A 24,266-nucleotide genomic window follows, 5' to 3' on the forward strand; every position below is an offset into this window, starting at 1 on the left:
CATTTGATAAGATTTTCATTTTTTACAGTGTATCCCATTTATGCAACACTTGGCGTACAGGGGACAATTATAGAAAAGCAGACTGATATGCTCATGATCAGAAACTCATATTTGTCTCATTAAAATGCCTCAAAGAATAAAATTGAATCTAGTTTTAGGACAGTTTTCACTTGATTAAGGTTATATTGGTTATTCATTAATCGAACACTAGAAAAAATGATGGAAATCTTATCAAGTGTTTTTGTCTTATTTTTAGAGGAAAATGTCTTTTGAGACTTAGAATAAGCCAAATTCACCTGACTAGTCTTGAAAAAAGAATTGTTTTCGGTTATTTAAAGACAAAAGTGAGGTCTAAATTAGGGATTGACCGATTATGGGCCGGGCTGATATTTGGCATTTTGAAGCATATTGGCATCTGCTTTTTTTTTTTTAATTTGATGGCCGATAAGAAACAAGTCACTACTCAGTCCCTAGCACTGTCCCACCCACAGTACCATCTGATTGGTTACAAGCAGAGCCATGGTTTGGGAAACAGCCAATCAGCAGTGCAGTTATTACAGTTATTGCAGTTACATTGAAATTTTGGAAAACTTTATTTACTGTAGAAAACTTTAGCTATTTCTTTTCTTTAGTTTTAATTTAACTTTATAAATCATGCTACTAAGCCTGGGAGCTGTAATAAACTCATGCTTTAAGGTATTTAAATGAAGTTAAGTGTTGGAGTTTGTATTGTTAAAAATTTTGACACCAATATTTTCACTTTGACTGCAAATTAATTCCGGCTCCAAATATTGTTTATTGGCATCCTTGACTACAAATAATCAGTATCAGCCCGTATCGTTTTTTTACTTGTTAAAAGCAATTCAGACCTCTTTTTTATCTTTAAATAACTTGAAGTAAGACATTTTTCTGGACTAGTCAGGTGAATGCGGCTCGTATTTAGTCTAAAAAGACATTTTCTTCTGAAAATAAGACAAAAACACTTGGTAAGATTCAATTTTTTGCAGTGTAAAAATGTCCATTTAGACGTTTTACACCCTGGACTTGAAGTTTAAACCAAACATTTATCAACGACAGGGTGAGGAATCTTTAAAGACATCATCCACTTTAACTTTCCTCTTGTTTCGCGCTTTCATTTCTCCTCCGGCGCCGCTGGTGGATTTAACGGCAGCTGAAGAGCTCAGAGGTAGACGAAGCTACGCGCTACCTGCAATGTCTTCATCAAGGGCACATTCAGCTGTTACAATCTAAGTTACTGATTTAACAAAGTAAAAAAAATCTTTAATAATAAAAAAATTATCAGGACAGGTGTTGAGGGACGTATCTATGCTTCCAGTTTTTAAAACAAACCCAAATGCAATGTATTTATAAAGTTATAAAAACTAATGTACCTACACAGTCATATAGGAATGACTACATTAATAATTGTATAGTTTCAACAAATACAAGCACTTTACTAATAGTCATTGTAAATTTACTAACCTTGAAAGTTTGCATGTTGGTATAAAACTGAAATTACACTCAAAGAAATGAAACAAAACCTGAGACCAACGTATTTTTAACAAACAATATTCCACTTTTCTAAATATCTGCCTTGCTTCTTTTTCACCTTTATTTATTTGTTTTCCATTTCTTCAATGTTTGTTTGGACTGATTACACTTTGCAATCTGTGAATGAGGAATTGCATTTTCATCCGTAGCTCTTTGGGGACGTCTTGTAACGTTTCATTTCCTGATCTGTCACTCAAACTTCCCATGTCAAACCTTGGGTTGGAAAAGAAACATTCACATATGCAATAAACGTGCAATATTATGATTTCAGTGCTGGGAAACAGGATGTGTTCATACATGTAAATAAGCAGAGCTATTTTTTAATCTCTAAAACGCACAGAACTGGTAAGTTTACCTTTTAACCTGGTTTTAATGTCCCAGAGTACACTAGTATAAAAATGGCGCTAGTCTTTATTTCCAGTTGGTGTGGTCTAACTGGTCGTTCAGAGTCATTTTTAAAAATGGCTGCCATGTAGATTTTTTTTAATCAGATGTTTTTCATTCTTTCTCCACTTGTGTTGTTGAAGTGTTCTTTATCGTAAGGTTTTTTTCTGTAACACTGATTGTCTAAAATAAGATTTGTCAAATAGAAACAGTGTTGTTGTATTAAACTGTCTTTGAGTTCAATGACAAAAAAACAAAAATGTATTTTGAGGGAAACTGTTATGTGCATTGGGAAAAAAAAAACAAAAACACTTTTTGCAGGTGGAAGAAGAAAGAGAAATGATAGGTCTTCATTTCATTTAATCTGAGAGAATCGATGTGCTTCCAGACCCCTTGACTTAGAGAACGTAGATATGCAGTATTAAGAGGAAAGCTATGACATCGTCTGAATGTTGGCGTGAATTTTCTGTCGATAGAGGTTTTTAAAAGTCTTTTACAGTCACTGCGAGAAGTCATGCTAGCAAGGCTTCTCCCAGGAGGCCACAAAAAACATCTTCAGAAAGAGTTTGTCTTCAAATTTTCTTACATCTCACCATCCTGATATAAAATAAGTTGGTGTTGTCTGAAAATGTTGGAAACAGCTTGCTGAGCTTTGTTTCTAAAGTGGTTTAAAAAAAAAAAAAAGCAGTGTTTTAATGTGTCTGATCTGAGGGGATAACGGTTCATAGATAGATTTAACTCCAGAGTAATGTCTCGGAAACATCATATCTGGAAACTAGCACCCTGATTGGCCGGGGTCAAATCCTTACACTGCAAAAAACTGAAATCTTATCACGTATTTGAAACATGGACATAGTCTCCCTGACGTTTGTTTCTGAAACAGAAAACGAAGCAGATCAGCTATAGCGGCCATATTGGTAGTGGCAAGAGCTTCATGTACAGCTATAGGGCGCCTGACGGTAAGGATGGGTACCTCTCACATTTGAACTGATACGGTACTAATACCAGGTACCTGGCAATCCACATGGGTACTTTGCGGTACCATTTTCCAGTACTTTTTTGTGTTCATGTGGTAAAAATATCAATCTGATAAAATCTGATAATAATTAAATCTCAAATTTCTTTAATTAAACATATTTTTTCTTCAATATATATTAAACTTGCCATGCTAGGTTCATACCCTGCATGGTAAATCACCTACTCTTCCACTCCCTCACAGTCACAAGGATGCATTTAGGTACCTTTTGGTTTAACATGAATCTGTACCCGGTACTTTTAACAGAATTCGGTTGGTACCCATAAAAGTAACCCTAAGATGTGGGTCACGTGACATTGAAGAGGCAGATACAACAAGAGTTTTTTTTTTTCTGCTCCTTGTCATTCAGTTTTGGGGATCTTTTATTTTTTTCTTTGTATCGATTTTTATTTAGAAAAGAATGAAATAAATATAATAAATAAATAACTTAAAATTTTAAAAATGTGCCTCTGATTGGGCAAGCTCGCGATCTTAATATCCTCTTAACAGCTGAGTTTAAAATAAATTCACCCTCCGTACGTGTGTGACGATAGTAAAATTAGCAATTCAGACAGGAGACGTTTTTTGAACCAGGCTGTAAATAGGTTCATTTCTGCTCTGAAAACAGCAGATTTTAGGACTTCTGCATTGTCTAATATTCTTAAACCGGAGGTTTCCGTTTGTTTTTTGTCTTATGTCAAGAAAAAATTGCCTCATTATACTTAATATGAGCCACATTCAACTTATCAGTCGAGAAGGATGTCTTGTTTTAAGTTGTTTGAAGGCAAAAATGAGGTCTGGATTGCTTGTAACTAGTAAAAAAAAAAATCTGCCAATAGAATAAGAGAACAATTCAGACCTCATTTTTGTCTTAAAATAACTTGAAATAAGACATTTTTCTGGACTGGTCAGGTGAATGTGGCTCATATTAAGTCTAAAAAGACACTTTTTACTGAAAAAAAAAAACAAAAACAAAAACACTTGATAAGATTTCACTTTTTGCAGTGTAGCGCTCATCTTCATCAAACAAACCTTAGTTTCTTTATATTCTGTTATTTTTGCGAGCATCACTTCTCTCAGTGCACAAACCTCATTAACTTTGAAGCGCACATGCATACTGTATAATCTTAAACTAACTCCACAGTGTGGACGTTAATTTGCTGATACTTGAATTATACTGGTATGCCACTTTATATAGAATGTATTTTCTGTTTACGTCATGCCATCGGTCACATTTGTGCTTATTTGCTGTTGAATGTTTTCTTTAACGTTACAGCTGATGATGATCATGATGAATGACACACGTCACCACTTGAAGTTTCTCTCTGATGGTTTTACACTTGTTTTTTTTAGATGTGTCTTGTGTATTATTGAGGTTTTTCTGATGAATGTCTTTACTGTGTCTCTGAGTTTTAAAGATGTAGCTAACTCAATCACCCAGGACATCCAGACGTAAACATTGTCCAGTAAAAAACAGGCAGATGTTGTTAGTGCCTCTATGAGGCCCCTCTAGGCTCTGATGTCAGTTTAGGAGATCATGCAAACTAGCTAGATTTAACTAGCTAAACCTTTCAAGCAATGCTTTATAGGTCAGTGGGTATTATTGAACATGTACATAACTGTATCTACACATGTGAATACATTAAAGTCATATGGAATTAACACATTTATGCAGACTTTGTGAGTACTTTGAGAGCAAAGAGGTTTACGTGACACCAGAAATTGTTACACAGTTTTTCTTCATTGGTTTGGCTCATTTCTTGAAACAGAAATTACATTCTCAAAACTTTAAAATCATTTGGCAAAACAGTCTGATAGTTCAGCACAACATCATAGCTCACCTGCAAAAGCCCATTTCTCTCCCAAAACTGTTCACTGAAATTCCTTTCCCGTACAAAAAGTCATGGCCACTCAACACTCTTGGTGCTTTTGCTCAAAGTAACCTGGATTCAGGGCCGGCCCTAACCAATTTGGTGCCCTGGGCAAGATTTCGTCTGGTGCCCCTTGTATTCCAGCACCAATATCAATTATTGCATACTTAAAAAAAACTATCATACAGCGCTTCGTTTTAGTGATTTTATTTTTCTAAAAGAAAAACCTGCAAATAAACACTTTAATCAAATTCAAATAAAAAAAAACAAACAACAATAAAATATCTTGAACTGAAATACAAAGATAAGAAATACCAATCAAGTTAGTAGTAGTGAATATTTATTGATAATAAAGCAAACGTTAAAAGCTTAACTCCAGAGATTCCTTGGTATGTTTTCTCTTCAACTATTTATTACAATATTTGAAATCAGCCAAATGTTAGCTTACTAAGTGCACAACAATGTAAATAAGAAGCAGGACTCTAACGATACATGCCTCACAAAAGAAAAACCTGGTTATTTTATCTACACCTATAAAAATGTTTGTTTACCTGGTTAAAAAGAAGTGATAGGTGAGCAGGTGAGGAGGAGGGGTAATGTTGATGTTGTGATCATGCGCCCTTCAGGGTCAAGCTGAGTGTAGGAAAATAGAGCCTTTTTGAGGTTATTGTCATGTTTTGCAGAATTATTTTGTAACATTGCTGAATCTAAGTCTGGAAATTCTTTAATACAAAAAAAAAAAAAAAAAAAGGCCGCGCTAGCGCCCACATGATTGCCGGTGCCTAGCATTAGCCTATACTGCCTATGCCTTGGGCCGGCTCTGCCTGAATTGATCAGCATTACACCAAAACAGTTCAGTTAGGAGTCAAAACCAAATTTCTGTCTCATACAAACAGTCAATGCCTCCAAAATGCATCGTCCCTTTGGCTTTGTGTGAGCACTGCAAGTCAAAATGTACCATTGAACTACCCCTCATGTCCACCTCTCAGTCTGAGCCCAATCCTTCATTGACAAAGGTTACTGTACTCATTTTTTTGTTAAGCTAACAGAATACAATTATTTATCGAACTGTAATAAAAAAAAAATAAAAGAGAAAAAAAAAGTTTTTTGGTAAGACCAGCCTCCAAGGTATGACATCACACATTGCGCTCATACTACCAAGGAAATTGTAACCTTTATTATCCACACACATAAAGTAACTTCTATACATCAGGGTAATAAGAAAATGTATAAATCCCAATAAACTGTAATATAACACAGACACACAAAACAAGGAAAATCAAATGTAGTTTTACAACCAACACTCCTTCATTTGTCGCTTGAAAATTGCGCTAAATTTAGGCTAACGATGCTAACAGTAGGCTACCTGTACTTCGTCTTTTGCAAACCTAAACAAAAGCATTTGCAATTTGATGAAATTAATGAGGAATTAAATTATGTTGTGAACAATTGCAAAGTAGTTTGGATGTTTGTCCGTGTTATTTTGAGAATGTAATTTCTGTTTCAAGAAATGAGCCAAAACCAAGGGAGGAAAACTGTAAAATGCACTAAAGTGGTCCCACTTCAGCAGAATCTGGTTTTAAACTCTAAAAGGTTGTTTTTACAGCACACAGTTGTGATGATCTGACAGTAAAGTCTTCCATGACAGCTCTAAAATGTATGAACAGATTAAGATTTATAAACCTGGAACTGAGAGTAAGGCTCATGAACTTGTTTAAGATTTAGGGAATTATACAGATTTAAGAATCTGACACCAGGAGGAAATCCTCTTACTCTGCGTTCTGTGAAGCTCCTGGATATTTAATCAACATAGATGTTTGTAGACTGTGTGAAACTTCTGTCTTCCTCATGTTTAGAGCAGAATCTGTGTGAATTGTATCTTGCTTTTCTTTTGGACAAACCCGCTACTGTAAAGTGGAAGAAGCGATGAAGGAAGAGGAAGAGGAGACATCAAATGTGGCTGCGATGAGGGATTGATGTTTGCTTGTGCATATCTAGCATTGAGTATGTCTCCATTTGTCCATCTGTCGAGATGTTTTTCCATGACTGTGTCTCCTCACACACACACACACGTACACACACATAAGAGAATAATAGGGTGTCATCTGCATATCGCCTAATCCTTTACATTTAAATGCTCTTCTTTATGTAACGATGACTACTTCCTGTGTTCAGATCTGGCAGAGTGGAGGTCAGGCTGCTGGTCAGTCGGCCAGAAGTCTTTCATGTATTTTATTTGCTTCAAATACTGTTGGTGTTTTTATTATTACTGTCTTATATCTGAGATGTTTTTGTAGTTGTGCAAAAGGTGTCATTACATTTTAAATTTGTGCACTTTATTCTGACATGCTCAGTTAACCAGCAGTTTACAGGTAATGGTAATCCATGATTACTTCCCCATTGTACACAATGTAATTAGCATAAACCATAAATCTGTGTTTAGCTAACTCCAAAAAACGAGCTAAACTTGGTTGATATATTAGATGGAAGTGCTCACTCATAATGTTTCATATTTACAGTTTCTTTACCAAACATATGTTTTTCACCATCTTAACTTTACGTTAATGGCTCTCTCTTTTTGTCTTCACAGTGTTAAGTTTCTAGCATTTGCCTTCTCTCTAATGAGGAGTCTGTAAGCGGTAAACACAAATTTGCGGCAGGAGCCACGTAAACGACCAGTGTGACACGGATGGACGGTTTAAAGGAGATCTTTGGGGTGACAGGAGAGAGACCAGAGGTTAATCATGAGTTTAAAAAATCATACGGTCTGCTCCTCACGTTGTTACCAAAGCAGCCTCTTGGAACTCCGCCCACATTTCGACGACTGTCCGACAGACCATTTTTCCCTTTTTTTCGGCAAACTGACTGAGCATTGCACTGACACACTTTTTGGAGAGAAAAGGACTCCTGTTTACACATTCCAGATGACATATCTCTGACAACATTATACTCGCCATCTCGTACGATGACCTACTCAGTATCATCACAGTGCTAAACAACTGAGCAACTTCACCAGTTTCCGAAAAAGAAAAAAACACTCGTCTTCACAGAGGACTGAATGAACAATGTAGCATCTCTGCTAACATATTGTAGCATTTGTTGGCTGGGAAATAACTTGACTCAATCCATCAACAGTTCAACGAGAGGGGAATTTATGCATTCAAGGATCTTTTAGATGTCATCTCTCTCTTGGGTTCCTCACTGAGTGAAAAAAAACCTACGAGTACATGAGAGACGAAGGGTTGGTCTTACTCCTTACAACACTTGACATTCCAAAAAAAAAGATGCACAAAATTCAGAGAGTGCAGATGAAACTGATCCCAACGGCGCAGAACTTCACAGACATCCTACAGTCCCTCATTCGAGCTCTTACGACGCATGTTTGCCACTGAACTTATGTCTTCCATTAGCTTCTATAAGTCTAAAACACTGCCCTCCTCACTGACAGATAATCAAACACAGCACTAACTATAAAGTGGAACAAATAAAGCACATGTAGCATCAGCTCTACACATTATACACTTAGACTCACCGATGGTGGAAAACGGTGGGGGAAGACCGATCTTTATCTCTTATGTACTGGCTTGGGCTCGCCCAGAAATCCACGTTGGATACCAAAGGTCTTGTAGCATGCAGTTGCTAAAAGACCTTGTGTAATGTATTATAGATTAGGGGAACTATTCCTTTTAGGATGAGGTTTATATATCCACCTTGTGCTGGCCATTGCCTTTGTTCAGTATAGTCATTCCTATTCTAGTCTTTTCACTGCCACTAACATTACTTTATGCACATTTTATGAATCTTCCCCATGTCTTAGTGATGCAGTGCTCAGACAAAGGGAGTAAAAGACTGACCAAGGAGATAAAATACGAGCCTGGCTTATCGTGAGCTTTTCAGTATCAGAGGATATTGGCCTAAATCACAAAAAACAACATTCCAACCACTAAACATGTCTTTACGTTGCACAAAACTGCCCATCAGCTGGAAGTTCTGTTATTTTACAAGGGACCAATCGAGTAAACCTGCCCCCCTTACACCAAGGCCAACACTGCCAGATCGGCACAAGAATTCCCAGAATTCCCACCTACTGCCCCCTTTCCCTTTCTGTCCCTGTTGCTGCCAACGACTGCTTAACGTGCAAGTCGACGCGGGGATAAAAGACAGCCCGTCAGGGGAGAAACGAGAAGAAACGGACCACGAGAAGAGCAAGTGTGGAAATGTACAAAGAGAACAAATCTATATTTTGATAAACAAATCAACTATTCATGGAGGAAGTTTCTGAGCTGAACGGAAAGGTCCAGAGTGAAAAAAAAAATCAGATGCAAATGTTAAAAGAAAATTTGGCATCATGAAATGGAGTCAAAGTCCTGGAAGAAAAAAAAAAAAAGAAAAAAAGATGGGAAGTAAATATTTTGTCGTGGAGGGTGGGCAAAGTTTTCCCCACAAGCACCGGGAAAATGGATTTTGAAGGACAATGAGCAACGACTGACTCTTGCTTTACGAGGACGCTGGACAAAGGAGGGACGCTGAGATAAACAAATGAAAAAAAGAAAATGCATTTTTGTAACTTTGTTTACCAGCATGACTACTTTGCATGACTGTCTTTTCTGCAAGCCCTTAGTTGAAGACAAGGGTGCTAGAGATACAAAAAAGTATATATAAAATGAATTAAAAAAATGTTATATGCAATTAATGTTTTAAAAAAGATTATAATGAAGAGAAGAGCTATATTTTGTTTTGAAAAGTAAAAAAAAATGTGAATATTGAAACATGTATGTTTGCAAAGTACACCCTGAACTATGTTTTGTTCGATGAAATCTCTCTGCTACTACTGCCCTACATCTCTCATTCAAGTGTTTTCAGCCGCTGCCATGTTTCCTTTCATTTATTTGATTTATAGCTATTCAATCCACAGCAATCACGCAAAACTTTGCCAAACTATAGGATCCGTGTTGTTAACCACAAAGTCTGTGTTTTACTCTTCGAATCATTTGCACAACTACCGTAGCAGCAGCAGCAACAAGCAGCAGCAGATCCAACACGACGGCTCTCCATACCCCAACTCTGACTGCTTGATACGTACTCATAGTTTGCTTTTTTCTTTGGCAATAATACAAAAGTTGTCACATGATTGTAGCAGGGCAAACAGAGAACCTCGAGAGTGTCTTCAACGCCTCAGTGTTAAAAGAAACGCCCAGGATTTCGCCGGGATGGGCAGTTCTGTTCCACTTGTCCTAAGCAAGAGAGAAAAAAAAAAGAGAACAAGTGCAGGTTGACCTCGAAAGATCAATAACAGACTTTAAAATATACTCCACAGGCGAACAATCAAGAGAGATTTCAGGTTTGCATGGAACCAACTGCCATCCCAAAGTTTCTGTGTGGTTTAAAGGACTCAGGTGTGTCAAAAGTGAGTGTGGATGTAGGTGTTTGCTATTTCCTTTCTAACATAATAAATTTTAGTATATACTAGACAAAGATAATGTGAACACCTCACAGTGATGTGTAAAAACGCATGCATTATGACTTGATAATCTCTCGAGGGGGGAGCAGAGTCTTGACATATCCCCTTAGCCTCCCGTCATCGTTCGTCATGAATCCAGTCTTGATAACTATGAACACTGTGCCGTGTCGTAGAGCAGAATCGTCTTCCTCCGAGAGGCAACTGAAAACTACTCACACTCACGGTGTCGGCATGAGTGTGTAGAGGTAGCTCGTCTTCATCGTCTTATTTTTCTTTGTGACGGACGGTCAGGTCTTTGGAAATAACTCGTCATCCAGCTGGCTTGTCGGCAGCTCGTTACCGCACAACACACAGTCATGTGAGCACCAAACAAAGAGACCCAGAGCTTCCAAAACGATGTCAGTGAAGTACTTTAAGTGTTGCGTAAAAGAGAGGATGAGAGACGCCAGTGTCCACCGAGGGGAGATGGATGTAAAAAATGAAAATGTTGCTAAAAAAAGCTTCTCAGTGTTGAGTGCTCGCCAAGCGCCTCAGCCTTGGTGCAGGATTCAAAGCGAGTTTCAGGCCCTGCTGGTCCAGGGTTTAGCTCAGGCAGCTGAATGGTTTTACAGGTTATAAAACTTCTATCACAGGATGGGATTTTGTTATGGTCCCTCTTTCAGTTCCCGTTTTGGAAAGCATTAAGCAAATACAGATTCGGCGGTCACGAAGATGTTTATTAATATTTCAGAAGTAAACTTCTAGCGACGGCGTGCACACTTGCAAAAACTTTGTGCTTCGACCAGCTGATTTTTTTTTTTCCTTCATGGCCGAGTGCAGTTTTTCTTTCCCTTTGTTTTTGTTTTGTCTTTCACTGTTCAGCCATTTTCTTCATTCTCTACATTGTGACTGCTCTGCCGAAACCCAGGCTGAAAAAGATGTCTTTCCTTTTTCTATTGCATAAAACTGCCATTTGATTTAGTCATGTTGAACAGAATGAGTTACAATGTCCAGAGTGCTAAGTCTGTTTTATTTTAACAAGTCTGCAATCTGTCCTAAAGTGTTAAAAGTTTCACTCACATGAACCAAAAGAACAAAATGCTTTATTTACGGGAGGCGGCGCCGCTGTTGGGCTGCCGTGTCGTGTTGTGACTAAACAAGGACAAGTCCTCTCCTGGCGAAGGTACGACGTGGACCTCGGAAGACGTCTTTTCTTTCTGTATGTGTCTGTTAAATGTTTTGTTTTCTACATCGAGGAAACTGTATGCAATCTGCACCGTGAATGCCACTGATCGACACTTACTGTATTCTCCCTGAGACACAGACGCTCTGTCATCAGTTCAGATGATTGCAACACACACGTGTAACTTTATGGCAATCACACGAAGCTTAAACTTATTTTGTTTTACAAAGTTATAAAAACCAGAGTTGATTCAGAGAAAAGCGTATCATACTTAATAGATTTTGTAGTTTATATTTAAGGTTATTTTAATCAGAAATAATGTGACAGACACAGAAGTCATATGGATCCACGAGATCTGCTATAACAGGCTAACAACATGTGTTCATGTACTCCAAAGAGAAAAGATGTATGTTCATGTTACACGCCATTAACAGTATAAAACAGACTTAGGTACTGGTCCATTGGACTGCGGTCTCAGAAGGAGAGTGAATGAGGAGAGGAGGTGGTCACTGGGGTATCTGCCGGATTTTATTTTTAGAAATGTTGGAACACAAACTCATCAAGAAGTGTATAAAGTATATTTCAATGGAATGTTCATGATCTATCTTTTTATATTTTGAAGAAAAAATAGAAACATATCAATAAAGTGTCATAATTGAACATATTTCTACTATTGAGACTTAAAATGTATGAATGTCAATGCGACCCAATGTGAACAAATCTCCATAGCAGCTTGAATGAATAACTGATTAACAGTCATGAGATGCTTTTTCAGAGACGTTAAAACTGCTTCGAATCATTGAAATGAACTTCAAATAAACGAAAAAGTGACATCAGTGACGTGTCCGTTTGTTGAACACTCTGTACCGACTGTCACATTCAACACGACCACCAGCCCCGTCAGGAACACCACGCCAACATGCACTGATTGATATGATCCGACCTGAAACGGGAACACGACGGGAAGTCTTTAACAGAAACTGAAGGATGACACAGTCAGTTTGTGGGAGTTGAAGGAGACAAGCTTCCTTTTTTTTTTTTTTTTTTGACCCCATGACTTTTGGCCAGGTCATTTACAGTAACGGTAATCCATATTTTTGAGGTCGGCTGTAACAGTACCGTGATGTGTGAGGATGAGAACATGGAGGGTCTCACATGCTGATCTCAGATTACTGAAACTGTATCTCATAATTTCTTTGAAACTGGACACCAACATGTGAGATGATCCAGTGATGGATATTGTAATATAAACATCATAAAACAGCCATTAGACCCACGAGACAGAGGATCCTCTTGACCTCTGAAGGTGGTTTCTGGAAACTAGAAACAAGCAGCTAAGACACTGCTTAAGATACTTTAAGTCATGGAAGTTGTGAAATGGATCTTCGATTGGAGTATTTGTTTATCATCACACATGTAGCCAAAAAAATGAAATATAACCCCCTCATATGTTTCTTAAAATACAGGCTCAAAGCATCCCAAACTCATACATCTCAGCATTTTTCAGGCGTGAAACCTGTGCCAGCCAATCAGCATGAGCCTCTATCATTCAGCTCAGAAAACTCTGATTCTCTGCGTCTACATGAAACCAGAGTTTTCCCAGAACCTTCACTTTGGCCAGAGTTTTTAGAAAACTCTAGCTGTGTCCAAATTCAGGGGCTGCAGCCAATGAAGGCTGAATTTGAAGACCAAGTGCGTCACAGCGTTGCGTCGAAAGCTGTCCCATTTCAAAGGCTCCTCCAAATGTGTCCGCTGAATCTGGCCTTCTTTTCTGGTGCCACGAAAAATCCTTCGGTGAATCCTTTGTAGCCTCACATATCCCAAGATCTATTGCCCGTGAACGTCAAAGATGAAGAACATGGCCCAACTCCTGAAGGAGTCCAGTGAATGTATTTCTAAAACAAAACAAAAAAATACTGTGTAAAAATATGTTGTTTGGGCTCTTTTTAGGTAATACACCGAGGAAAAACAGTTCTATATAAATCTTGTCATTATTAAAAAAATATTCTCCTGTAAAAAAAAAAAAAAAAAAATTGTTTTTTTTATTTGTTATTTTTTATAGGGAATTTAAAACATACTTTGAATCATTTCAGCAGCTTGTATTTTTTTACTTTTTTATCTACCATCCAACAAGCACTCGTTTAAATGTTGAAAATGTACGTTGTTGCTTAGCTCTCATGTAAATGTTGGTTCTATACTCTATCAATAAAGATAAAAAATAATGATGATAAAAATAAATATTAAAATAATAAAAATATTACTTATAATAATCAAATAATAATTATTATATTAATAAAATAATAATAATAGAATAATTAAAATAATAATAATAAAAAAAATAATGATAATAATAATAATAATTATAATTATAATAATAATAATGAAATAAAAACAAATTAATAATAATACAGCAAAGAAAATAATAGTAAAAACCATCCTGTTTTAAATGTGAGATTATGGTTTATGTATTTTTATGTATGTTTATGTATGTTAAGACTAATGTAAGCCTGACAGGTGAGGGCAGTGCTGTGTGATGTCAAGGGTGACAAACAGGAAATCTTCCATAGACCAGACCATCTCAATTGCAGTAAACATAGGGTACGAAGGCCGGGTCCTTAGTAGGCTGCAGCCCCTGAATTGAGACACAGCCGTTGTTTTTAGTGACGTATTATAAACGTATACGTCTCCCAGATACTGGGCTACATGTGGACATGGCCTCAGTGATTGAGATGCTGTTTTCAGTCTTTCCCTTACCAGTTCTTTTCTGCTTCCATCTTCCAGGACAAAACATTCACTCCCTGTCTAAACTGCAAAAAACTGAAATCTTATCCAGTGTTTTTGTCTTACTTTCTGTAGAAAATGTCTTTTTATACTTAATATGAGCCACATTCACCCGAGCAGTCCAGAAAAATGTCTTGTTTCAAGTGATTTAAAGAGAAAATGAGGTCTGAATTGCTTGTGATGAGTACAAAAAAATCTACCAACAGAACATGCAAAATTTGCTGCAAAATTTGCTGAAACTAGAGTAATGTCTTAATACAAGAAACTTTTATTTGTTCCATTGGCAGATTTTGTTTTTTACTTGTTACAGCAGTTCAGACCTCATTTTTGTCTTTTAGAAGCTTGAAATCAGACATTTTTCTGGACTGGTCATCAGGATGTGGCTCACATTAAGGGGATGTTTACACGATAATGGTTTAAGGGTGAAACGCAAAAGTTTTGTTGCGTTTTACCCTTGCGTTTGTGGTCTTCAAAGTGGGAATTTTTGAAGCGCTGTGACAATGTTGCCGTAAAAAAAAACGTAAGTTTTCAGTCACTCGGAGTTTCCATGTGGACGCAGATTTTTTTCACTGCATATTGGCGTTTTCAGATGAAACGTTGTTGGGTAAGCGGGGCCCAAGTCAAAAAAGACATTTCTACTAAAAATAAGACAAAAACACTTGATAAGATTTCAGTTTCTTTCATCTATCACTGGTCACTATCTTCAGACTGATAAGTTAATCAGTTAATCTATAAATCTTTAATTCTATATCCCCATATCTCAACAAATGTCATCTCAAGATTCTTTTTCTAAAACGTGGTCCACTCACTGATGTAGAGGAGAATAATTGGACATTTATTTCCTGGATTTTGAAGGAAATTATCTTGTGTTACTTTCTACCTGCAGAGGTGGTGAAAATTGACCTAAAAGCTCATAAACGCTCTGATGAAAAATCTGCTCTCCCTGATGAAAGCACACACATTGGTAAAGTGGTGAAAGGACACCCTGGTGAGAGGCAGTGATGTGGTCTGATGAGTCACCTGAGCCTCCTGATGGATACCTGCTGCCTGTTTCACACTGCTCTACCTGGTAATGGAGATCTGCTGGTATGTGTGCCGTCTCTGGGGAGTCACGATATCTCATGGCTGCAAAAGCTGCATGGGAGCAGGATCATTTAGAGTCACTTGGAGTGGCTGCTTTATCATAGTGACTCATTTTGCGGAGATCAACACCGGCCGTCACAATCCACAGGAAGAGTTACCTCTAAAATCAACAGAAGCTTAATATTCCTGTATGGATCTACCTAACCAACATACCTGTGCGTGTTCTTTGGCCTGTTACCCTGCAGGCTCACACACACACAGGCTCAGCAGATGGTTGGAGGCAGAGTTAGAGCACATGATGTGTGTTCAGATAGAGGTGTGGAGTAGCAGCCCTGCCAGCAGTATATTTATCCTGAGTGAAAGCAGCTCGAAAAAAAAATGTCTGCAGAGGCCTGCTTCAGTTTTTTCTCCTTTGTGCCAGAGCATTACCGCCCTCTGGTGGTGAAACAGGGAAGTGCCTGCTCTACTGAAGTTAAACAAAACAAAATCTCCTTTATGTCAGATGATTTGTAATAGCAATAATAAAATATGAGACACTGCCTTAGTTATTTTTTAAATGATCTTATTTTATCTTTAAAATGAGATTATCAACACCAATATGGGCTATTCCCTATTGGGTCAGGCAGGATTGGATTGATTCACACCCAAGTCTCTAAAGCCGCATTTCCACCAAGCAGTCCGGTTTGGTTCAGTACAGTTCGGCACGGTTTGGTACAGTTGAGCCTAATCCCGTTTCCACAGCTGTTAAATAGTAGAGTGACACCGAAGCAGCGCGACAAAGTAAACCAAGAGCAATCAAACCTTCTTTCAGATAAGCCAGGAGAAATGCAGCCGCTGTCTGTTTCAACCAATCAACAGTCTGCAGTGTGTGAAAAGGACAGAGGAGCAGAAGAAAGATAAACAGGAGAAAGATAGAGCACGAGCTAAAGGCTTAAACACAGGAATACTGCAGTTTGATTAAAAACATAGCTCGGTATTTCCAAAAACAAATATCTCCTCTTACTTTTTTTTTTGTCTACATATCCGCCAATACGTGTGGCTTAAAGCATCCCAAATCCATACTCGTCAATCAGTATGAGCCCCTGTCATTCTGCTGTAATGTTGGAGAACCAAAAACTCTGTTTCCCGGCGTCTACACAAAACCAGGAAACCAGAGTTTTTTAAAATCTTCGGAAAATTACGTAAAACTTTATTATGTTTTATTTTTGTTTGGGATCTCAGAGTTCCAATAATTTAAAGAAAGATAAAAAACAACTTTTTTTCTTGAATGGAAGGTTATAGGGTTAAAAATTCAATAAATTTCATATCCCTCACATTAAAAAAAGCACAAGTCAAGGGGTTTAAACGAGAGGTAGTTCTGGTTTGAAAAGCACTGATTGATTGATGACAGGCCGAATCAATAATGAAATAACATAATGAAGCAGTAAGTAACATTTGTGCACCTTCTAACCTCTAGTGAAATAATTCACACCGTTGGTCGTTCTTGATAACCGCATGTGTTAGATGAAATGCTTTGCGCTGGTGGAGAGCGAAGGACCTCTGTCAGTCAGAGCAGCACACTTGTTGGAGATGGTTACACCGTGCATGAGGTGCCAGGCAGAGGTGACATTTGATAGGAAGGTTGAAGGTTGTCTTGCCCCATAGCTGAAATGGAGGGAAAGGACAGGGAGGGGTTGGAGGGCTCTGACAGAGATTGAATTTCAACAGGACAGCATTCCCAAAAAATGTTGAAGACAGACAACGTGAGGCAGCGAGGGAACCGGACAAGATCGAGGATGTTCCCTGAGCAAACAACTGGAAGTGTGCGACCTGGACGGAGAGTTTAGCTGGACTGGAAGTGGACGAAAGAGGCCGAACAGGAACTTTATTAATGTGACAGACAGATATGATGACAGAGAGGATGACAGACAACGTGTTGGGGCACAGGAGACCGACAATGTGACTTCTCATTTGGTCATTAGCCTCTGTCAGCAGCTGTTTAACGTAAAGTAAGTGAAGTCAGCTAACAAGCTTTGTTCTAACATAATCGTTTCTGACATTTCTTTATCAGGGTAACATTAAAATAGCAACTTTTAACTTAATTAGAGTAAACTGTGTCTGCTAAAGTGTGTCCAATTCTACCTCACTTCTGTCTCTGGCTTCAGACAGACTCTTTGGGTCCAGTTGTTCTCCAAACCCCCAGGAGAGTGGTTCGTTACATGTTCTGACCCCGCCAGCGATCAGGGATGGACGGCAGTGACCCCCAGGATGACGAGAGAGGAGAAAACAAGAAAGAAAGTGATGGAGAGAAAGAGAAAGAGCTGAAGAACCAGCTGAACAATGAGGAGAAAGGAGTGAAAGAGATAAAGGAGAAGAAGAAGGAGAGCCGGCGCTCTGGCTCTCTGTGGAGGAGCGGATGGGCGTTGAGTGAACGTCTGGCCATCAACGTCTCGGGGATGCGATATGAAACTCAGCTTCGCACTTTGGCTCAATTTCCCGACTCCTTGCTGGGTGACCCCAGGAGGAGATCGCGGTACTTTGACCCGCTCCGAAACGAGCTCTTCCTGGACCGCAATCGGGCCTGCTTTGACGCCATTCTGTACTTCTACCAATCAGGGGGGAGGCTTCGAAGGCCTGCCAACATCCCTCTGGACATCTTCATGGACGAGCTCCTTTTTTACGAGCTGGGAGAGGAAATCATGAACCGCTTCAAAGAGGATGAAGGGTTTCCCAAAGAGGAGGAGAGACCGCTGCCAACCAATGAGATCCAGAGGAGGCTGTGGATGCTGTTCGAGCATCCCGAGTCATCGTCAGGGGCTCGCATCATCGCCATCATCAGTGTGATGGTCATTGTTGTGTCCATCCTCATCTTCTGCCTGGAGACGCTGCCCGACTTCAGGCATGAGAAAGAAGCACGAGAGGTAGGTCAAACAAAACTGTGTGTGTGTGTGTGTGTGTGTGTGTGTGCACCGAGAGCGGCATGTGTCTGCTGTTCCTACCTTAAATTACACGACTTGAGTAGTGCTAAGGTAAATATGATGTTTAAAATAACTCATGACTTCACTTCTATAAATCTGAAAACAGATATGCTGAGGGACTCCTGCTGCACAGCAGGGGCGGCTTTATGGGGGGGGCCCAGAGGTCCCAGGCCCACTTACTTTCCAACAGGCCCACCTCAAACATTTCTATTTTTTCTTTTTCTTTACTTTTTTAATCAGTTTAAAAGGGAAATTGTGAAGTTTTGTTACTTAGGGTTTCTTTTGTTCCTGTTAGATGCTCTGTCTTTATAAAATGAGCTGAGTTTGTCTCATTATTTTAGATGAGAAACATAAAAAAGCACTCTTCTGGCACTAGATGGCAGCACCTGCAGCCAAATAACTTAAAGCACTTATTTGCAGAAATTTAAGTTTCTCTTCTGAACAAAAGTGTTGTACAACAAAAGCAATCGTAGAGTTGCAGAAAGTGAAACTTTTTTCATCTTTAATGTCACCGTGGTTGATTTTGCCGCTCTGACAGCCTATAATAAATGAAAAAATGTAACCCATTGTTGCGTTAAAGCGCTGCTCTCTGGTCATCACCATGAAGAGCGAACACTGGTGGATCTGTCTGACTCCCTAAAACGTCATAAAAAACATCAAAAGACGTAAAAAAGCAACTAAATCTGCTTCGAAACCACTCATCGGAAGAAAGGAATATCATTGTTTATTCATTTAAACTTTTGTAATTTAAGGCCCACGCAAAACGGAAACCCTGGCTCCGCCCTTCTGTAAACACATGCTCTAACAAACAAAATACTTCATGTTTACTGAAATGTTAAATGTTGCCGAGAGAGTTTAGAGACAACTTCTGCTACACACATTTGGCTAGCTTCACAAGAAGCTAGGATATGCCAAAAACTTGTGATTACACTGCAAAAACTGGAATCTTATTTAGTGTTTTTGTTTTAACTCAAGAAAAAATTGTCTTATTATTCTTAATATGAGCCACATTCAACGGATCAGTCCAGAAAAATGTCTTGTTCAAGGTTTTTTTTAAGACAAAATGACAGAATTGTAACAAGAAGAGATAGACCGATATGGATTTTTGGGGGCCGATACCAATACCAATACCAATACCGATATTTGAAGCCGATATTCATTTGCCGTCAAAGTGAAAACATTGGTGTAAAAATTTTGAACAATACAAACTCCAACACTTAACTTCATTCAAATGCCTTTAGGCATATATTTAGAAAAACAGCTCCCAGGCTTAGCAGCATGTTTTATAAATTTAAATAAAAACTTTAAAAAATGAATTGCTTAAGTTTTCTACAGTAAATGAAATTTTACAAAATTTCTGCAACAAAACTGGACAAAGTTGAGTTTGTGCTAGGGCTGAACAATTTATCGTTTTCAGATCGAAATTGCAATTTTAGACAATGCAATTTTGAGATCGCCAAAGCAGCAATTTTTTGCAGTGCTCCTGACTGACTCAGAATCTGTTGTGTCAAGTATTATACACATTCTGTTTTTTTACAAATTTGTAGACAATCTATATGTTAAAAGTGCTGGTAAGCAGGTCAACAACACAAAGCCTTTGTTTAAGAGCAGAAGTTGATGAAAACAGATTATTTATCATCACTATTGATGATTAAAAAATCGTGAATTGCAATATCTGCCAGAAAAATCGCAATTCAATCTTTTCCTAAAATCGTTCAGCCCTAGTTTGTGCTGCCTTTTACAGGCATGTAATGCAGTTGAATTAATTTCAGGGCAAAAACAACATGGTTTTGAATTGGTTTCTTATCGGCCGTCAGATTAAAAAAAAAGAAAAAGGCCGATATGCCTCAAAATGCCAAATATCGGCCAGATTATCGGCCCAGTAAAAAAAGTTTTAAAAAAATCTGCCAATGGAACAAGTGAAATTTGCTGCAAAATTTGCTTGAAACTAGAATAATGTCTTAATACAATAAACTTTTCTCTTATGTTTTTTCAGAGCTTATTTTGTCTTTAAATAACAACATTTTTCTGGACTGGTCAGATAAATGTAGCTCATATTAAGTCCAAATAGACATTTTCTACTGAAAACAATACAAAGAAACAACAGTAAACTTGTAAACAGTGTGGCCCATATTGTCAACAACCACATGAGGCACAGGACAAACAGGAGGGAGAAGTGAGATGAGGTAACGACACCATGAGGTTATTGCACAACCTCAAACAGTCATAAAACAAAGTTTACTAAAGAATACGACAGATAAGCGGACAATGAGATCTAACGATTGATGAGTGAGGTTTGAAAGGTTATAATTTGGTATAAAATCTGTCAGTTTTTCCACGTGAACCGTCTGGGCTCCAGCACTTGAATGGGATGTTTTCGACAGCCTTTCTCAAACAGAAACGTGATCTGACGAGAAGCAGGTGTTTAGGTAAACATACACTTGTGAGTACTACAGTGTGTTACAGGGAAAAACACCGACATGGGTACGAGTATTTGCCAATGTGCCTGGACTCAGCCCAGAGCGAGGGTGAGAGCGGCTCAGGGAGGCTTATGCTGTGATTATTTTAGTCGGCTGTTAAATTTGATACACTCAGATTCAGGAAGCGCTAAAGGGTACGCAGAGCAGAGGGTTGGGGCTTTGAATACAACACAGGGTACGCAGACTATAAGGTGTGTAATTAAAAGGTCACAGAAGTGACCAAACACAAACACTAAGGTGAGCCGGAGCTTCAGGCGGCTGAGAACCAGAGACGAAAAGGTCTGACAGGATGAGGAGTGTACGTCGGGTCATGTTAACACATTCCTCCAAGACTGCTTTGCTCGGCCTGGGACCACATGGTCAGGGGACGGGAGGGGAGGGGGTGCTGCCAGGAAAACTACTGTAACTCACTCTGGTCCAAGTCTGCAGCAGACCCACTGAACCGCATTGGCAACGTTACACGGCTGCAGAGGCCGCTGGGAGAGATGGGATAGCGGGGAAGGTGGAGATGGATGAGGAGCAGCGCAACGAGACGCTCTCATGTTTCTCTTCAGAGATCTCACGGGGTTATATTTAGTCTTAGGAGAGCCCTTGGTGCGGATCAACACATAGATGTCTACCTTTAGTAATAAACACTGTCACTGACCTGCTACTGAAAGTCAAAGAAACACTCCAGGTTTATTTAAACTTCAACGAAACTTTATACCCTTCGCACAGCAGTCGTTACCGCATACTTCACGGATCGTTTTTAAGCCGCGTCATGAGTTTTTAAATAACTTCATGTTATTTGTCAGATATCTTGAACGGCCAGTATCCGGTGCTTGAATGTTGAATGTAACACTAACTGACACGGAAGATGGGGAGACAGGTGGGCTGAAAAGGAGACAGGCCGCTAGGATTGAAACGTAAAACCGCAGATGTCGCTGAACGCTTTTCTGATGTTGTTTAATGTGGGAGCCAGCGAGGAGGTGGACGATACGCCTGAGGACTTTATGACAGCATATGTTTTTGGTCCGAAGAATTTTAAGTCTCCTCTTCCTGTTTTGTCTCTTTTACTCCAGGAATACTTCTACAAATACCACGCCCAGCCCAGGAACGTGTCGGAGACCATGCCTCCTCCGCAGAGCGCCTTCCATGACCCCTTCTTCCTGGTGGAGAGCATGTGCATCTGCTGGTTTTCCTTCGAGCTCGTGATGCGCTTCCTCTGCTGTCCCAGTAAGACGCACTTCTTCAAAGACGTCATGAACATCATCGACTTCAGCGCCATCCTGCCGTATTTCGTCACTCTGGGAACGGAGCTAGCGAAGGACAACGACGCCTCGCCGGCCACGTCGTTAGCCATCATCAGAGTCATCAGGCTGGTGAGGGTGTTCAGGATCTTCAAACTGTCCCGGCACTCCAAAGGTCTCCAGATCCTGGGTCAGACTCTGAGGGCTAGCATGCGCGAGCTAGGCCTGCTGATCTTCTTCCTGTTTATCGGCGTCATCCTCTTCTCCAGCGCCATCTACTTCGCCGAGGCCGACCACGCCAACACGGCCTTTATTAGCATACCCCATGCCTTTTGGTGGGCTGTCGTCACCATGACAACAGTGGGCTATGGCGACATGTACCCAGAGACGGTGTGGGGTAAGCTAGTGGGTTCGATGTGCGCCATTGCCGGCGTGCTAACCATCTCACTGCCAGTCCCCGTCATCGTGTCCAACTTTAGCTACTTCTACCACCGCGAGACGGAGTGTGTAGATCAAACCGAGTACACACACATCGGGAACGCCGAGTGTGGGGAGGAGGAGGCCGAGGGGGAGGGCGAAGACGACAGGGAGAAGGATCATGAAGGAGATTATTATGCGATCGAGGGGATCTGCAACCCTCTGAACGGGACTCTGCTGGGTGGACTGTGTGCAGGGCAGAGCCCGGACTTCAGAGGAGGAAACATGTACCTGAGGGAGCCGCTGGTCACACAGGTGTAGGTAGAAACATCTGATGAAAGAGGAGGACAGAGAAAGATTAAGGTGGTAAGGCTGTTCTTTCTGTGGGGCCCCCATAAAGATCAGGCTGTCCCACTCCAGGTGGTGCCGCAAGATCTTACGATAGAAACAAGCGACCAGCTCTGAGGAAACAAGCCGAACAGGTGACTTACTTCACTGAGTAAACCATATATCAGGATAAAAACTCTGAATGACTTATTTTATTTCTAACCTTAATAAAAAGAAAATACATATCATGATGCATAAATAGCAACAGATTGACAATAAAGAGTCAACATAAAAAATTTAGATATTTTTCTGTGTTTAAAAATAATTAATAAAATAGAAATGACAAAGGTAATTATAAATAATAATGATTGATTCTCTAGGGCAGGGGTCTGGAACCTTTAGTTTCATTGGAGCCATTTCTCCCAAAGCCACCTTGATTAATGACACTCTGGAGCCACAAAATCTACTTAATTTTCACAATAAAGTAAATAAAGAGTGTAAATTCTATACACATTTTTTTTAATTTATAAAATTAAACAAGATTTTTTCATTTTTTATTTTTAATAAATTTGCTTTATTTATATATTAATATTATTTCAAAAAAGAAAAGAAAAATTTGCAAAAAGTTCAAAAAGATTTGAAAATTAAAACACTTGAATTTTTATTTTTTTTTTCAAATTTTGGAAATTTCATTTTTTAAAATTATTTTGGAAAGATTTGCAAGAAAACCTTTTTCAATTAAAAAAAATGCAAAATTAAAAAAATAATATTTTAATAAATTTGCGAAAAAAGCAACAATTTGCAACAATAAAAAAAATGCAATAATTTAATTAAAATTAAGTAAATACATTTGCAACAATCTCAAAAAGTTGCAAAAGAAATTTCAAAAAAATTTAAAATTTTGAAAATTTGCAAAAACTTGAGATCTTAAAATTTGCAGTTGAATGTATCCATCCACACAGAATTAAAATCTGTATTTTCTTCCAGATTTGTCTTTTTGTTTCTTACCAGGGCTGTAAAACTTGAGGTTAGCCACAGGATAATCATCAATACCCTCTGTAAGAAAAATAAAAATATTTCTCTAATATTTTTTTGAACCTACAAAGAGCCACTGCAAAGGAGTCAAAGAGCCACATGAGGCTCCAGAGCCACAGGTTGAAGACCCTTGCTCTAGGGGATCATACAGGCAACAAATCAAGCTCAAATGAGCAACTACACTTTAGAAATCAAACCCACAGCCCACAACTGATGAGATTTGCAAGGAACTTTACAGAAAAACAAGCTCAAAGTCACTGATAATAAACAAGCTTGGTTGCTATGGCGACAGCACCAGCAGGCTGTGTACACAGGGCCATGTGGGCACCTGATGATTAAAACGTCAACTCATTTAAATTTCCCCAAAAAATAGTCTGACCAATCAGAGGGCTCCTTCACATGTGGGGCCCCTGGGCTTCAGCCTAGGTGAGCCTGTGCGTTAACCCGCCCCTGGATTCAGGTGACAGAGTGAATCGAAAAAGCAGGATGAAAGTGTGAAAGTCCTGAGGAGAG

At 39.0% G+C, this 24,266-nt stretch overlaps 2 protein-coding genes across 4 annotated transcripts in view; both read left to right on the top strand.

The window, feature by feature from the left end:
- Positions 1-12,280, top strand: part of LOC141784963 (voltage-gated potassium channel KCNC1-like) — a 70,622-nt gene extending 58,342 nt beyond the window's left edge. For both annotated transcript variants that reach the window (XM_074662975.1, XM_074662977.1), the window contains one exon: positions 7,412-12,280. Coding sequence is in view for 1 of the 2 variants with exons in the window: in XM_074662977.1 (XP_074519078.1) it covers positions 7,412-7,425 (14 nt within the window). In the remaining variant the exon portion in view is untranslated. The remainder of the gene's footprint in view (positions 1-7,411) is intronic.
- Positions 12,281-17,209: 4,929 nt separating this feature from the next.
- Positions 17,210-22,947, top strand: LOC141784964 (potassium voltage-gated channel subfamily A member 7-like). 2 transcript variants are annotated; one of them, XM_074662978.1, is made up of 3 exons: positions 17,210-17,296; positions 17,453-18,208; positions 21,807-22,947. In XM_074662978.1, exons 2-3 carry the CDS (start codon positions 17,534-17,536, stop codon positions 22,710-22,712), a joined length of 1,581 nt encoding a protein of 526 aa, XP_074519079.1. In that variant the 5' UTR covers positions 17,210-17,296; positions 17,453-17,533; the 3' UTR covers positions 22,713-22,947. The 2 variants fall into 2 exon arrangements, with proteins under 2 accessions (XP_074519079.1, XP_074519080.1); XM_074662979.1 differs by lacking the exon at positions 17,210-17,296 and having other exon boundaries at positions 17,395-18,208.
- The last annotated feature ends 1,319 nt before the right edge of the window (positions 22,948-24,266 follow it).

The sequence above is a fragment of the Halichoeres trimaculatus genome, unplaced genomic scaffold (assembly GCF_033239565.1).
Source record: "Halichoeres trimaculatus isolate MK-OKI-2021-1 unplaced genomic scaffold, fHalTri1.1 fHalTri1_scaffold_23, whole genome shotgun sequence".
Taxonomy (NCBI): domain Eukaryota; kingdom Metazoa; phylum Chordata; class Actinopteri; order Labriformes; family Labridae; genus Halichoeres; species Halichoeres trimaculatus.